The sequence below is a fragment of the Artemia sp. Qi Xiang Cuo genome, chromosome 7 (genome assembly GCF_049724085.1).
Source record: "Artemia sp. Qi Xiang Cuo chromosome 7, ASM4972408v1, whole genome shotgun sequence".
Lineage (NCBI taxonomy): Eukaryota > Metazoa > Arthropoda > Branchiopoda > Anostraca > Artemiidae > Artemia > Artemia sp. Qi Xiang Cuo.
Window position 1 is genome coordinate 51,089,108 of NC_142800.1, and position 14,548 is coordinate 51,103,655.

At 37.2% G+C, this 14,548-nt stretch overlaps 1 protein-coding gene across 1 annotated transcript in view; it reads left to right on the forward strand.

Moving 5' to 3' along the window:
- LOC148950390 (uncharacterized) overlaps window positions 1-10,114 on the forward strand; it is a 99,083-nt gene extending 88,969 nt beyond the window's left edge. Inside the window, exon 4 of the mRNA XM_089091859.1 lies at window positions 9,443-10,114. Coding sequence (XP_088947985.1) covers window positions 9,443-10,114 — 672 coding nt within the window. The remainder of the gene's footprint in view (window positions 1-9,442) is intronic.
- Window positions 10,115-14,548: the final 4,434 nt, after the last annotated feature.

Here is a 14,548-nt window from a genome sequence, read left to right on the forward strand (position 1 = left end):
AGATTATTTGCAAAATTATTCCAGTGTTTATATTTAGCATCTATTATAGTCCTTTTTAGATTAGATTCTGCTTGTAATTTTTTTAAATATGTAGTAGGTGTTGGTTTTTTTATGAATTCTGTCCTACCTGCCTTTTTTATCTTCCATTTATTTAGGCACTCATTTGTCCACCATGCTTTAGGAATTTGTTTAGGGAATGTTTTCTTAGGTGTTGTCCTGGGGATAGCATGATTAGCTGTATTTATTAGTAAAGATGTCAAGGCTTCGGCATGTGTGTCAACTGTTGTGTTAGAAATGCATGAACTTTGGGTGAAACTTGTAATTTCATCATTTATCTTATTTTGGAAAATAGACCAATTTGCTTTAGTGTTGATATATTTGGAGGTATGAGATGAAGTTTCAGCAGGTTCATTTAGGGAGCAAACTATAGCAAAGTGGTCTGTACACAGACTATCAATTTTATTTATGTAAATTTTGTTCAAAAAATTTAAAGACACAGTTTGTAGGTCAATTGTGGAGAATTTGGCACTTTTGGGGTTAAAATATGTATTTAGGTTTGGAGGGGTAGCAACAGCTAATTCATTATTATTTGAAGTCATATGCTCAATAAATTTACCAGCTTTATTTGCTGGTTTATTCCCCCACAAAAGGCTGTGGGCATTGAAATCACCACAAATAATGATGTTTTTTAACATATTAGAATTATTTATATAATTAAAGAAATCCTTGGCATCTGAAGTTTGACCATTAGGGTTATACAAGCTTATTATGTAGGTTTTTAAATTATTCAGCCAAACACTTATACCAATTACATCAACATCATTTTCAAAATCTGGAAAATTGATGCCACAAAATTTTATATTATTATTAACTAATAAAGCTACACCACCTCCTTTTCTCTCTGAAGATCTATCCTTTCTCAGGATAGTGTATCCCAGAGACTTAATTTGTTGATTTTGGGTTAAATGAGTTTCCTGGAGGCAAGCAATATTAATGGAATTATTATTCATAAATGATATTAGTTCATTTAGCTTATTTTCAGTGAGTGATCTTACATTCCATTGGAGTATTGATAAATGTTGTGTTGTTGATTTATTCTTCATATGACTGTGTATCAATGTTCAGCTTTGTTAAAAGTAAAGCAAGATCTTTTTTTGCTTGAATGAGCATATCATCTGGGGTGTAGATTTTTGCCAATTCTGCAATAATTTTTGTTTTCTGTAGTTGATGTATGTTCATGGCCTGAACTGCATTACAGTTTATAATGAATAAGCATATATTTGGGGATTGCATTTTTGGTAGTGCATCCTGTTTGTTGGTTAAGGAATTGATTCCTGGTAGTGTTTCTGGTTTGTTTCTTCTTGGGAGGGAGGGCCAGGCTGGCCTGATCTCACCGGAAAACGAGGTTTGCTGGCTTGGTGATTCCTTTTGATAGGGATTTGAGCTAGGGGGCTTAGAAGATGTTGTTTTATATGGGGTGCTTGATGCATTTGGGGCATTTGACTTGGGGGTTTTGGTTGGTTTCATTACAGGCTTTATTTGGTATTGTTGGGCAGAATTTGCTTCCATTGCTGCAAAGGGGTATGGGATGGCCTTCTCTGTTGATATTTGGAGTGTTAGAGCTCTTTTCTTGTATGCAGGGCATAATGATTTATTTGTAGATTCATGAGGACCTTTGCAATTGATGCATGTAGGCTGGGTGTTTTTGCAAGTTGTCAGCTCTTTAGGATGGAAAGATTTACAATTACTACACTCTTGGAGAATTTCATTGCATTTTTTTGTCGTGTGTCCCAGTTTGAAACACTTCTGACACTGAATAGGCTTAGGTTTGTATTCCTTGTGTGGTTTGATTTGCCCAAATAGGAATAATTTTTCTGGGATATCAATTTTATCCTTTAGTGTGAATAAGAAGGATCTACTAGTTTTTAGGCCAGTAGAGTTAGGTTTTCCAAGTTGGGTAACATCCTCAACTGGGATTGTGTTTCCAGCCCTATCTGAGAGGCCTTCTTTTAACTCCTGAGTAGATATCTCTGGGGGAACATTGTAAACTACAATTTTTGTTGGTGATTGTTTTGGGTTCCAATTACATGCAATAATTGGGATATTCAGAAGGGATTTAAGGTTAATTATTGTATCTGCTGATTTCTGATCTTCTACAGCTATTAGCAGAGATCCATCATGGTTAATGTTAAGAGAGAACATTGATTTTAGCAATTTAAAAATTGCAACTCTTATTGCAGTGATCATTTTTATTTCAAAGGGGGTCGTGGGAGTAATTTTAAGGTCAATTCCTAAGTTTTTGGAGGGAGGATCTTGGGCAGGGAGAGGGGAAATGCTTTTAATTGGGGAGATTTTTTTCCTTTTTTTAGAGCTTCTAGAGAGGACCTCTTGAAACCCATTATCATCATTTTTGGTTGCATTAGGACCTACAGTTATCATTGTCCTATTCTCCGAATCGGAGCCATCATTAGAACTTTCAGATAATGTGCTTGACCATCCAGGATGGGTATCTTTCACTATGGAATTTGATTTGGGATCTGGGGGGAGGTTTTTTTTTGGAGGACTTCTGAACATTGCCTATTTGAAAAAGCTTTAAACACAAATATAAAACTAAAATAAGAAGGGAAAATAGATGATATCAACCCGTCTGCACTATACTATGGGAAGGATAAACACCACAGTATAGCCCTGAGGATGACTTGAGCAGGATAGGTTTGGTACAACTACTGATTAGAAGCGATAATAATCAAGAAAATATATTTCGATTTTCTTGTACGGTTGCTGTTGGTTGTTGATGAATGTTAGATCTTGAGAATCATTCTAACTGAATGTAACTTTCATAGTCTTCTTCTTACTCTATTTAACAATAGGCGGGCTTTTCATTAATTCTATTTAGTCCTTTTCCTTTTGCTTCACTCTGCGGGCTACAGGGGTATTGGGTGGATTGCCTCATAATTATTAAATTTTTTCAGATATCTTTCAGGAGATCTTTTTACTCTAGGAGTTCAATTATGAGATTATAGATGTCGATTTTTATGCTCTATGTGCAGGTATAGTTGGCTAGGCTCTTGGCTGATAGTGAGATTTTGTGGTGTTTGAAGCATTTTAACAGTTTACAAAGCACGGTATGTTGTGCAGAAGTTAGCATATTACATTCAAATAGGCAATGGTCAATTGTTTCATTATTCATATTAAAATTCCTGCAAAGACGGGACAGGGGAATTAAACCACTTGAATTAAAAAATTTATATGAGAATGCAAGAAAATCTAGTCCATTTGTTCCAGATCGAATTTTATGATAAATTTTAGATACACATTTATTGGGAAATACGGAAAGGATATGATTAATCTTATTAAAATTAATATCTAATAGCCTCAATCGGTAAATATCTCTAATCGGGATTGTGCTCCCACTTGGCTGGTCAATATTTATAGCATTTTTTGCTATTTCATCAACCTGATGATTATCACTTCTGCCATAGTGGCTACGAATATAGTGAAAATAAGTTCTTATGCCACTTGAAGCAAGATTATCAATAATACTGAGACAATGATAAGTGTCAATGTCCAACTTAAACTGAGGAGCCGAGGCAAGCAACTCAAGGCTTGATAAAGAGTCGGAATACACAACAATATTATTTAAATTTACTATCAAAGGTTAGTTTTCCTTCAGATGTTATAACGTCATGAATATGACATTTAGCTCAGCAGACATTATATATACATTATGATATAATCTCTTACTCACTGCAATACTCAGGTGAGGAAGGAAAGCGCCACTTGCTACGTTCTCACTCATTTTTTACCCATCAACCAATATTTGGAAGTGATTTTTATTTGAAGTTGTTTTAAGTTCAGCAATTGTATTCTGGACAAAAGCAATGGTGGTTAAATCTTTATTCCACTTTGATAAATCAGTATTAATTATGGGACTTGACCAATTCCATGGGGGGGATTGGGGGAAAGTAGGTGCAATAGACTCTGCTGGTATAGGAAACTTCCTATGAATGTTGGCATACTCATCTGCTATCCCTCTATACATGGCTGGATTTCTTAACCAATTATGTAGGGTGTGTGAGCTATTTGATTCAGTTTTTGTAAGATGTTTTGTCAAGAGAAAGCTACGTCTCTCCATTATTGTTGTTAATCCACTCTACATAAGCAGAAACTTGGTGCTTGTTGGTTTCCTAAGACCAAATATGAGACGTATTATATCATTTTGTGTTGTTTCAATTTTTTGCATCTGGGTCTTTGCACATGCACCATATACGATGAGCCCATAGTCAATATGGGGTCTTATATGCAGGGGTGAGGGATCGGACTCAATAAGGCCCTTCTACTGTTGTACTCTAATCACTTTTGACTATTAATAATGGGCACTAGCCCTTTCAATTTACAATCAAATGATTTTTTTTGGGGTTTCTACGACAACACTTTCTATAAAAACGTTATATGCCCTCAGGGCATAACTTAAAACCCTTGCCCTGAGGACTCTGAGGAGGTTATCACCGTCACAGACCTAATTTCCAGAACTTTTAACTACTTTTTAACAAAATGTCTATCTGAAAATTTTGATTGGATGTGTTTGGGGAAATGGTGGGTATGAGAGAGGAGTTAGTTGCCCTCCAATCACTTTCGACTAATAAAAAACCACTAGCCCTTTGAATTTCCAATCGAATGAGCCCTTTTTGAAGTTTCTACGAAAACACTTTCTATAAAAAAAACCTTTAATGCCCCCAGGGCAATACTTACAACCCTTGCCCTGAGGGTTTGTGGGGGGGGGGGGGTAGTCATCCTCAAAGACAGAACTTCCACAATTTTCAACTACGTTGAACAAAATGCCTATCTCAAAATTGTTATTGGGTATATTGGAGGAAATGGTGGGCGTGAGAGGGGTGTGAGGTGCCCTCCAATTACTTCAGACTACTAAAAAGGGCATTAGCCCTTTCAATTTACAATCGAATGAACCCTTTTTGAAGTTTCTACGACAACGCTTTCTATAGAAATCTTATATGCCCCCGGGGCATAACTTACAACCTTTGTCCTGGGGCTATGGGGGGATTGTTATCCTCAAAAACATAATTTTTGGACTTTTCAACAACGTTGAACAAAATGGCTATCTCAAAATTTTTTATTGGATGTGTTTTGGGAAATGGTGGGCGTGTGAGGGGTGTTAGTTTTCCTCCAATCACTTTTGACTATTAAAAAGGGCACTAGCCATTTCAATTTCCAATTGAATGAGCCATTTTCGAAGTTTCCATGACAATGCTCTTTATAAAAACCTTACATGCCCCTAGGGCATAACTTACAACCCTTGCCCTGAGGGGCGTGGGGGGTTTATAATCCTCAAAGACATAATATCCAGTACTTTCAAATAAGTTGAAAAATATAGCTATCTAAAAATTTTGATTGGATGTGTTTGGGAAAATGGTGGGTGTGAGAGGGGGGTTAGTTGCTCTCCAATCAGTTCCGAACAGCCTATTGAAAAGGGCGCTAGCCCTTTCAATTTCCAATTGAATGAGCCCTTTTTGAAGTTTCTACGACAACATTTTCTATAAAAAAAACCTTGCCCTGAGGGTTTTTTTTTTTTTTTTGGGGGGGGGGGGGTAGTCATCCTCAAAGACATAACTTCCATACCATATAATAAACTTATATACTCCCAGGGAATAACTTACAACCCATGCCCTTGTTCTCTGGGTTTGTTGCGCTCTAATCACTTTCGACTATTAAAAATGGGCACTAGCCCTTTCAATTTACAATCAAATGAATTTTTTTTTAAGTTTCTACGACAACACTTTCTATAAAAACTTTATATGGCCTCAGGGCATAACTTACAACCCTTGCCCTGAGGACTCTGAGGAGGTTATCACCCTCACAGACCTAATTTCCAGAACTTTTAACTACTTTGAACAAAATGTCTATCTGAAAATGTTGATTGGATGTGTTTGTGTAAATGGTGGGTGTGAGAGGGGAGTTAGTTGCCCTCCAAGAAAACCTTATATGCCCCCAGGGCAAAACTTACAGCCCTTGCCCAGAGGGTTTGTGGGGGAGGGGGGGTTGGTCATCCTCAAAGACTAATAAAAATTAATAATAATAAAAGACTAATAATTTCCAGAATTTTCAACTACGTTGAACAAAATGCCTAACTCAAGATTTTGATTGGATGTGTTGGGGGAAATGGTGGGCGTGAGAGAGGAGTTAGTTGCCCTCCAATCACTTTCGACTAATAAAAAACCACTAGCCCTTTGAATTTCCAATCGAATGAGCCCTTTTTGAAGTTTCTACGAAAACACTTTCTATAAAAAAAACCTTTAATGCCCCCAGGGCATTACTTACAACCCTTGCCCTGAGGGTTTGTGGGGGGGGGTAGTCATCCTCAAAGACATAACTTCAACAACTTTCAACTACGTTGAACAAAATGCCTATCTCAAAATTTTAATTGGATGTGTTTGGGGAAATGGTGGGCGTGAGAGGGGAGTTAGTTGCCCTCCAAACACTTCCGACTGTTAAGAAGGACACTGGTCCTTTCAATTTCCAATCGAATGAGCCCTTTTTGAAGTTTCAACGACAACGCTTTCTATAGAAACCTTATATGCCCCCAGGGCATAACTTACAACCTTTGTGCTGAGGGCTATGGGGGGATTGTTATCCTCAAAAACATAATTTTTGGACTTTTCAACTACGTTGAACAAAATGACTATCTCAAATTTTTTTATTGGATGTGTTTGGGGAAATGGTTGGCGTGTGAGGGGTGTTAGTTTTCCTCCAATCACTTTTGACTATTAAAAAGGGCACTAGCCATTTCAATTTCCAATTGAATGAGCCATTTTCAAAGTTTCCATGACAATGCTCTTTATAAAAACCTTACATGCCCCTAGGGCATAACTTACAACCCTTGCCCTGAGGGGCGTGGGGGGTTTATAATCCTCAAAGACATAATATCCAGAACTTTCAACTAAGCTGAAAAAAATAGCTCTCTCAAAATTTTGATTGGATGTGTTTGGGAAAATGGTGGTTGTGAGAGGGGGGTTAGTTGCTCTCCAATCAGTTGCGAACAGCCTATTAAAAAGGGCGCTAGCCCTTTCAATTTCCAATTGAATGAGCCTTTTTTGAAGTTTCTACGACAACATTTTCTATAAAAAAAACCTTGCCCTGAGGGTTTTTTTTTGGGGGGGGGGTAGTCATCCTCAAAGACATAACTTCCATACCATATAATAACCTTATATACTCCCAGGGAATAACTTAAAACCCATGCCCTTGTTCTCTGGGTTTGTTGCGCTCTAATCACTTTCGACTATTAAAAATGGGCACTAGCCCTTTCAATTTACAATCAAATGAATTTTTTTTTTAAGTTTCTACGACAACGCTTTCTATAAAAACCTTATATGCCCCCAGGGCATAACTTACAAGCCTTGCCCTGAGGGCTCTGAGGAGGTTATCACCCTCACAGACCTAATTTCCAGAACTTTTAACTACGTTGAACAAAATGTCTATCTGAAAATGTTGATTGGATGTGTTTGTGTAAATGGTGGGTGTGAGAGGGGAGTTAGTTGCCCTCCAATCACTTTTGACTATTAAAAAACCACTAGCCCTTTGAATTTCCAATCGAATGAGCCCTTTTTGAAGTTTCTACGAAAACACTTTCTATAAAAAAAACCTTATATGCCCCCAGTGCAAAACTTACAACCCTTTCACTGAGGGCTTGTGGAGGGGGTTTAGTCATCCTCAAAGACATAATTTCCAGAATTTTCAACTACGTTGAACAAAATGCCTATCTCGAAATTTTATTTGGTCGTGTTTGGGGAAATGGTGGGAGTGAGAGGGGGGTTCGTTGCTGTCCAATCACTTTCGACTATTAAAAAGGGCACTGGCCCTTTCAATTTCCAAAGGGCTCGAATGAGCCCATTTTGAAGTTTCTACGAAAAACCTTTCAATAAAATACCTTATATGCCCCCATGGCCAAACTTACAACTTTTGCCCTGAGGTTGTTTTTTTTTTGGGGGGGGGGGGGGTTAGTCATCCTCAAAGACATAATTTCCATAATTTTCAACTACGTTGAACAAAATACCGATATAAAAATTTTAATTGGATGTGTTTGGGGAAATGGTGGACGTGAGAGGGGGGTTAGTTGCTGTCCAATCACTTTCGACTATTAAAAAGGGCACTGGCCCTTTCAATTTCCAATCGAATGAGCCCTTTTTAAAGTTTCTACGACAACGCTTTCTATAGAAACCTTATATGCCCCCAGGACATAACTTACAACCCTTGTGCTGAGGGCTGTGGGGGGATGGGAGTGTCCTCCTCTACCTATATTATTCTACTCTCTGCAGTGTTCCTTGGTCGTAACTTTAGTGGCTAACGATAAATAGAAGAATACCCAGTTACGGCTTAACTTAGATGTGCCAGGTCCCCATGCAAGGGTGTGAGGGTGGACCCAGTCAAAAGCAGAGAGATGGCCACAAGATCTATGCAAGAACCTTGTCAGAAAGCAAACCCCCCTTTCGCCATTCGCACACCTCTCCCTGACGTCTTCGCCTTCTTTTTTATTGTTATCATCCTATGTCGTTTCTGGCTTCGAGCACAGAGTTCATCAGGACATAGGCCCTTGGCTCCGACATCATTTTCGTGTTACATCCGACATCAGATTCACTCCAGGACCCAGTGACTTCCCCGCTACAGAAACCCAATACATCCACCGGCACCATTTTAAGGGGTTTATTACTATTTCCCAGAGGTCAACCATGGGTTTACATTTACCAATACATATAATTGTCTTTTTCAGTTACAGCATGTAGACTAAACAGTCAAAAGACAAAAAGGTGTTTTGTATTGCAAAGCTCCAAAGTTATTTTGGCCCTATCAGATTCAAGATCACTGGGAAAGAGGGCGTGGAATTGCTGGTACATGGGACTTGGGAAATCAATAACAGTAATACACGTTTGCAGACATCCAATCTTTTAAGATTAGTAGCAGTTACAAGATGCATAGAAGAATGTACTGCTGATTATGTTTAACAAGAATCTTGTGAATAGACAAAACAGATGCCAAAGGTGTTTAAAATTTTCAATTTGAAACAGAAGTTCGAAAACATCCTCCAAAACCTTGGGTTTACGTTTGAAGGACGTCTAAACCTTCCCAATTTTCCCTTGGTCTTCTGCAGGGGCGCAGCTTGAGTTTTGAGTTAGGGACCAGGGGCATAAAGAATGTTCCGACAAATCGTCTAGTGTTCTGACATTTCTGACATACAAGCTAAGTTAAACTAAAAAAATAAGCTAAATTACAAAGGCTCCCTCTCCCTCCCTTTATCTATGCACCTGGTCTTTTACTCTTCACCTGAGCCTCATTATCCCTGCCCAAACCGAACGCATCTTCCCATTCGGCTTTCCGTAAGGGAAAGCCGACTTTAATTGCAATTTTTCTCTTATTACCTCATTTTTTCCAGAAAAATGACGAAGTTAAGGAAAGAGTCATCAGCGAAGAAAATCAACTGAAGACCGACAAAAAAAAGAAAGAAAAATTGATAGAAAAAGCATCAAGCCTTCTTGTTGAAAGAGAAGAAAATATAGAAAAACAAAAGATATTTGAAGATAGACTAGGAATAATACTTTCAAAACATAATAAGGAAACAGAAGAGACAAATAGAAAAAATATAGAAGAAAAAATGTTAAGAGAATATGTGTCGGTAAAGAAGAAGCCGAGGGGAAAGCAGCATAGAAGTGAAAACGAAAAAGAGGTAAAAGCAGCCGAGGCTCATAATGATAGCTCAAAGTGGGATGAATTTTTTAAAAGGAGTGAAGGGAAGAGCATATTTCAAATTCTCACTTTGGTCAAATCAGTGATGAATGACAATGTTGCCCTTTTTCAAAACCTTGGCCAGTTTAATTGCGAAATTCAAAATCAGAGAGCCGATTCTAAGAAATTTGTTTTAAAGGAAGCAAACCAGAAATTTTTACCAGAAAATATAAGTGAAGGTGTTGAAGAACATGACGATCTAAAGTATTTAAAAGATGTTTGCCAAATCCTGAAAATACCGAAAAGTTTGGCATACGACGAAGCATTAGTTATAACCAAAATCATAGACAGAATAAATGAACTAATCACTGGGCCCCTTTGAATATTCAAATTAATTCCCCTTCTCCTCGGTGGAATAGTTAGGACATAGTTTCTGTTGGGGTGTAATTTTGATGTATTAATTAAAAATCAAACCCACTTTCATTGTTATGAGAATGGGTGGAAAGGGGGTAGGGGTGCAAAAATTAATATTACTCATAAATACTCTAAAAACTTGCCACTGCTTCTGTCCCCTTCTCGTGCATTAGTGTTTTATAAAACACTAAGCAAGGTAGGATAAAAAAGCATAAATAAGTTAAAAGATGGCTGTGCTTTACCAAAGGATCGTTTACTTTGCAGTGCAGAATTAAGCCGTCGTAGAGAATGTAGTAAATGCGTCCAAAAGGCCAAATGTTGTGTGTGCTAAGGAAATAAAACAATTATTTCGTATACAAGATTTTCTCGATTTACTTTGACCAAATTCAGAAATAACGCTAGACAAACAAATAAACCAAAGTCAGTGTTCATCAAGATGGTTTTACCTGAACATTCCTATTACATTGTATTCATAGGTGCCTGCAAGGGGGTGGGGAGGAGGTCTTGGCCCCCTCTAGAATATGGGGACTGTAAAGTTATTTTGAGAAAACCAAAGGATAGAGATTAGAGTAGGGAAAACCATGAACAAATTGTGTGTTGGCTCATGGTTGGCTGTCGGCCAATAAATAGGTATTGGCCCTTAAGAGAGGCAATATGAGTTCTAATTTTTTATGGTGTAATTTTCTTCCAGTTATCCACAAATAGTTTTTTTATATGACTTGGTTGAAGTAAAGAAAGTCGAATTCTTCGTAGTAATGAATGGTGTAGGTCCTGGGTCGGCAACCAGCGGGCTGTATGCGGGTGCCATCTGGCATATAGTAGGACAGGACAAAATGGTACACACTGGGGCAGATCCCAATATATACCGGATGACACCCATCTACGGAACCGAGGGTAATTATTTTTTCTAAAGGTAATTTTCATCTAAAGGGTTTAAGCACGCCCAGGTTGTCAAAAGACCATAGAAACAATGGCTCAGGAACAGAATAAGATATTAAGTTTCAACTTTCAGGAGAACTAGAGGGGAAGTAAAACTAAATCAAAAGATACAATCTATATCCAGATTGTGAAAAAGGTGTATGTGCAATATGTCAGAAAAAAAGGGGGTACGCTGGAACTTTCAGAGCATATTATTGGGGATGTTGAACTAAATCAAAAGACGCTGTGTCCATCCAAGTTTGTCATAAGGGCATATTACAACATCTTAGGAACAGATAAAGATATAAACTTCAGGGCCTGTTGAGGGGGATTTATAACTAATCATGGATGTTAGAATGACTTATCTGCAATATCTAGTATGGCTAAGGGCATTAAGGTGAAACTATTAGGGGATGTTGCAGTGCATATTCAACAAAATCAAAATGCACTCTATGCATACAGGTAGTCAAAAGGGCGTATGAACAGTATCCGAGGAGCAGCTGACAGCAATAAACTGAACCTTTAAGGGCTACTACAACTACTACTTATGCAATTAGTACTACTGCTATTGTGACTTTTTCAAGCTGTGACTGCTTTAACTGTTTGAATTTGTGACTACTTGCAACTGCAAATACTTGTGATTGTGACTGATTGCGACTGAAACCCCCAACTACTAGTAACTACAATTGCCATTGCTGCAGTTGACTGCATCAACTAATTTGCTATAACAAACAACAAGCAGGGTTGCCACCAGACCAAAAAATTTCGTACCGTCCAAACTATTAAAATTTAACTTTTGATAGGTAAGTCTTTTTTCAACGCTGGGTGCCCTAACTTTGTTATCAAAGGCGGTAATTAATGGGGGGGGGGACTTTTGTTGCCTGTAAATTTTAAAAAATATACTTTCACTTAATATCATTAAAAATCCACCCTAATAAACAATAAGCAGAACCATATAAACATTTTTATATAAGACACTGGAATATAGCTTTAAATGACTATTTCGATCCTATCTCCAAGGGCCGTTCTCTGCAAAATAAATAAAGGAAAACCAATATACAAGAAACTCACATTAAAATTCGAATATATTAAAAGAAATCAACCAATCAAATTCTTACTTTACAATATAAAAGAAAATGAAAGAATATTACAAGTAAGAATGCCATTACAAGAATCGACACAACGATGAAATAAATTTATACAGTTATATATGGGACGTCAGAATGTGTGGGGGGTAAAGTGTCAAAAAAGTGACCATGATACTTGGAAAAATTCTAGCATTAATTCAAAAAGTCCCGCTCAACTAATCCAATCCCTCCTCAACGCTTTTATATGGCATTTGTTATAACCAAAAAAATTACTCATTTTTACAGCTTAATATATTCTTTGACTAACAGCTATACCACATCACCTGTCTTGCGACAGCAGGGGTAATCTGGTCAGAGCGTATGATAGACCACTCAGAAGGGGAGAAAACACGCTGACCTCAGAGTGGGGAGGGGGTAGGGGTGCTTTCCCCCCTCCGAAATGTTTGTTTCACTCGTAAAAACGTAACAAAAATGGATATAAACAATTTTTGTATGCGGTTTTGAAGTTTTTTTGTGTAACCCCCCACCCACCCGAAAAAAAAAATTTTTAAAAAACCCTTACGAAAAAAAACCTGGGTCAGGCGGTGGGGGGGGGAGTGAGGTTTTTTGTTTTTTTACCCGAAGAAAAAAAAAAATATCCTATAAACACATATTTAAAAATAAAATAGCTTCTTCAATTATTTACCTGTTTTTATGAAAAATTTTCCTTCCTGGCTTCAGTTTTTTAATTTTCAATATAATTTCAATATCACTGCTTGGAGAACAAGATTAAAGTTCAAAACCAACTGATGAAAGTTGGTGACTAACTGAATTTTGTCACTTGTCCCTAAGGGAATGATAATCTTTGGTCGAGAGAGATTGTTCTTAACTTAGTACCCAAAGTGGGTATTTTCTCATTCGAATAGACGAGTGATTGTGTTATAAGACTAAATCACCGCGATTTCAAAGAATGTAGATGCTCATGTCAGTGTAATTAAAATGTGAACAGTGGATTTTTTCACAGGGGGAAAAATAGATTACTCAGAAAATATAAATTTTTTTCATTATTTAAAAGTGTAACGTAATTGTACCATAAATTCAAAAATGTAACAAAATGTAACGTTTTTTGGACCGTAACGTAAAACGTACCACAATATTTAAAACGTACCAAAAATGGTACGAACGTAACCTCGGTGGCAACCCTGACAACAAGACAATCCCTCATACTGGAGCAATGCCAAAGAGGTAGGGATAGACTGGCCGGTAGGCTCCGTAAAACAAATAGATTTATACATCCAAGACGGTTTCTAAAAATAGAAAGATCGTTGATGGAACACGGATTTTTAATGAAGCATGGACAAATTTAAATTTATTTTTATTGAAGTTAAAGAAAAACCTTTGTGTTTAATCTGTCAAAAGAGTGTTTCCGTAGTAAAGGAATATAACTTGAAGCAACATTACGATACTGAGCACAAAACTAAATTTGACTGTCTTGGAGGTGAATCTAAAAAAAAAAAAATAATAATTAACTTGAAATCGTCACTCAAGAATCAGCAGAAGATCTTCAAAGTTGTGAAAGACAAAAGCAAATCAGATGTACATGCCAGGTACAAAGATGTAGAAATAATAGCAAAGCACGGTTGCCCATTTACCAACAGCGAACTTGTCGAAGAGTGTGTTTTAGCTATTGCGGGGGAAGTATGCCCGGATCAGAAAAATATTTTTGAAAACATTAATCTCTCTGTTAGAACTTGCACCATGATTGGGTGATTTTTGGGAAAATTTCGGGGAATCAATTTTTTTTCAGGGAGAAACATAGATTTTTGGGGAAATCCCTGAAAATTCGGGGATGCTGGAAGCATCACATGAAATAGCGCAGCGAGGGAAGCGAAAGTGTGCCATCATTTTCGCTATATATTTTTCGGGTGGAGTTCGAAATTCCGGAAAAAAAGGAAGTGAGCAACAATGTTATTAGATGGAAGCAAATTGTGTATATTGTGCCTTTCAGGAAGCTAGAATTCAAAATTGGTAAAATTCTGTCTTCATTGACAGACTCTGGCACCAGATTCCAAAATCTGAAACAGTGAAGCATTTTTTGACAGATTACATGCGCTTTTGTGGTCCAAATTTCCCGTTTTCAGTATCTGGTTTGGTAAGAAATATATTTTTCTCAGTCCTCTGGTACTCCAGAGAATTAAATAAATGCGAGAATTAAAGAAAATCTAATATAAAAAAAAATACTTGCCTATATCTAAGGTGGTATTTTAGATTATTTTTTGACTAATATGTAGAATTGTTCCCTATCAACAACGGAAATTGTAATTAAAGAACTAACAAAAATAAATAGGTGCTCTGTATACTGCCTTTGACAAAGATAACTATTAGGTGGGACTTTCTAATGAAGAACCAAAGAGAAA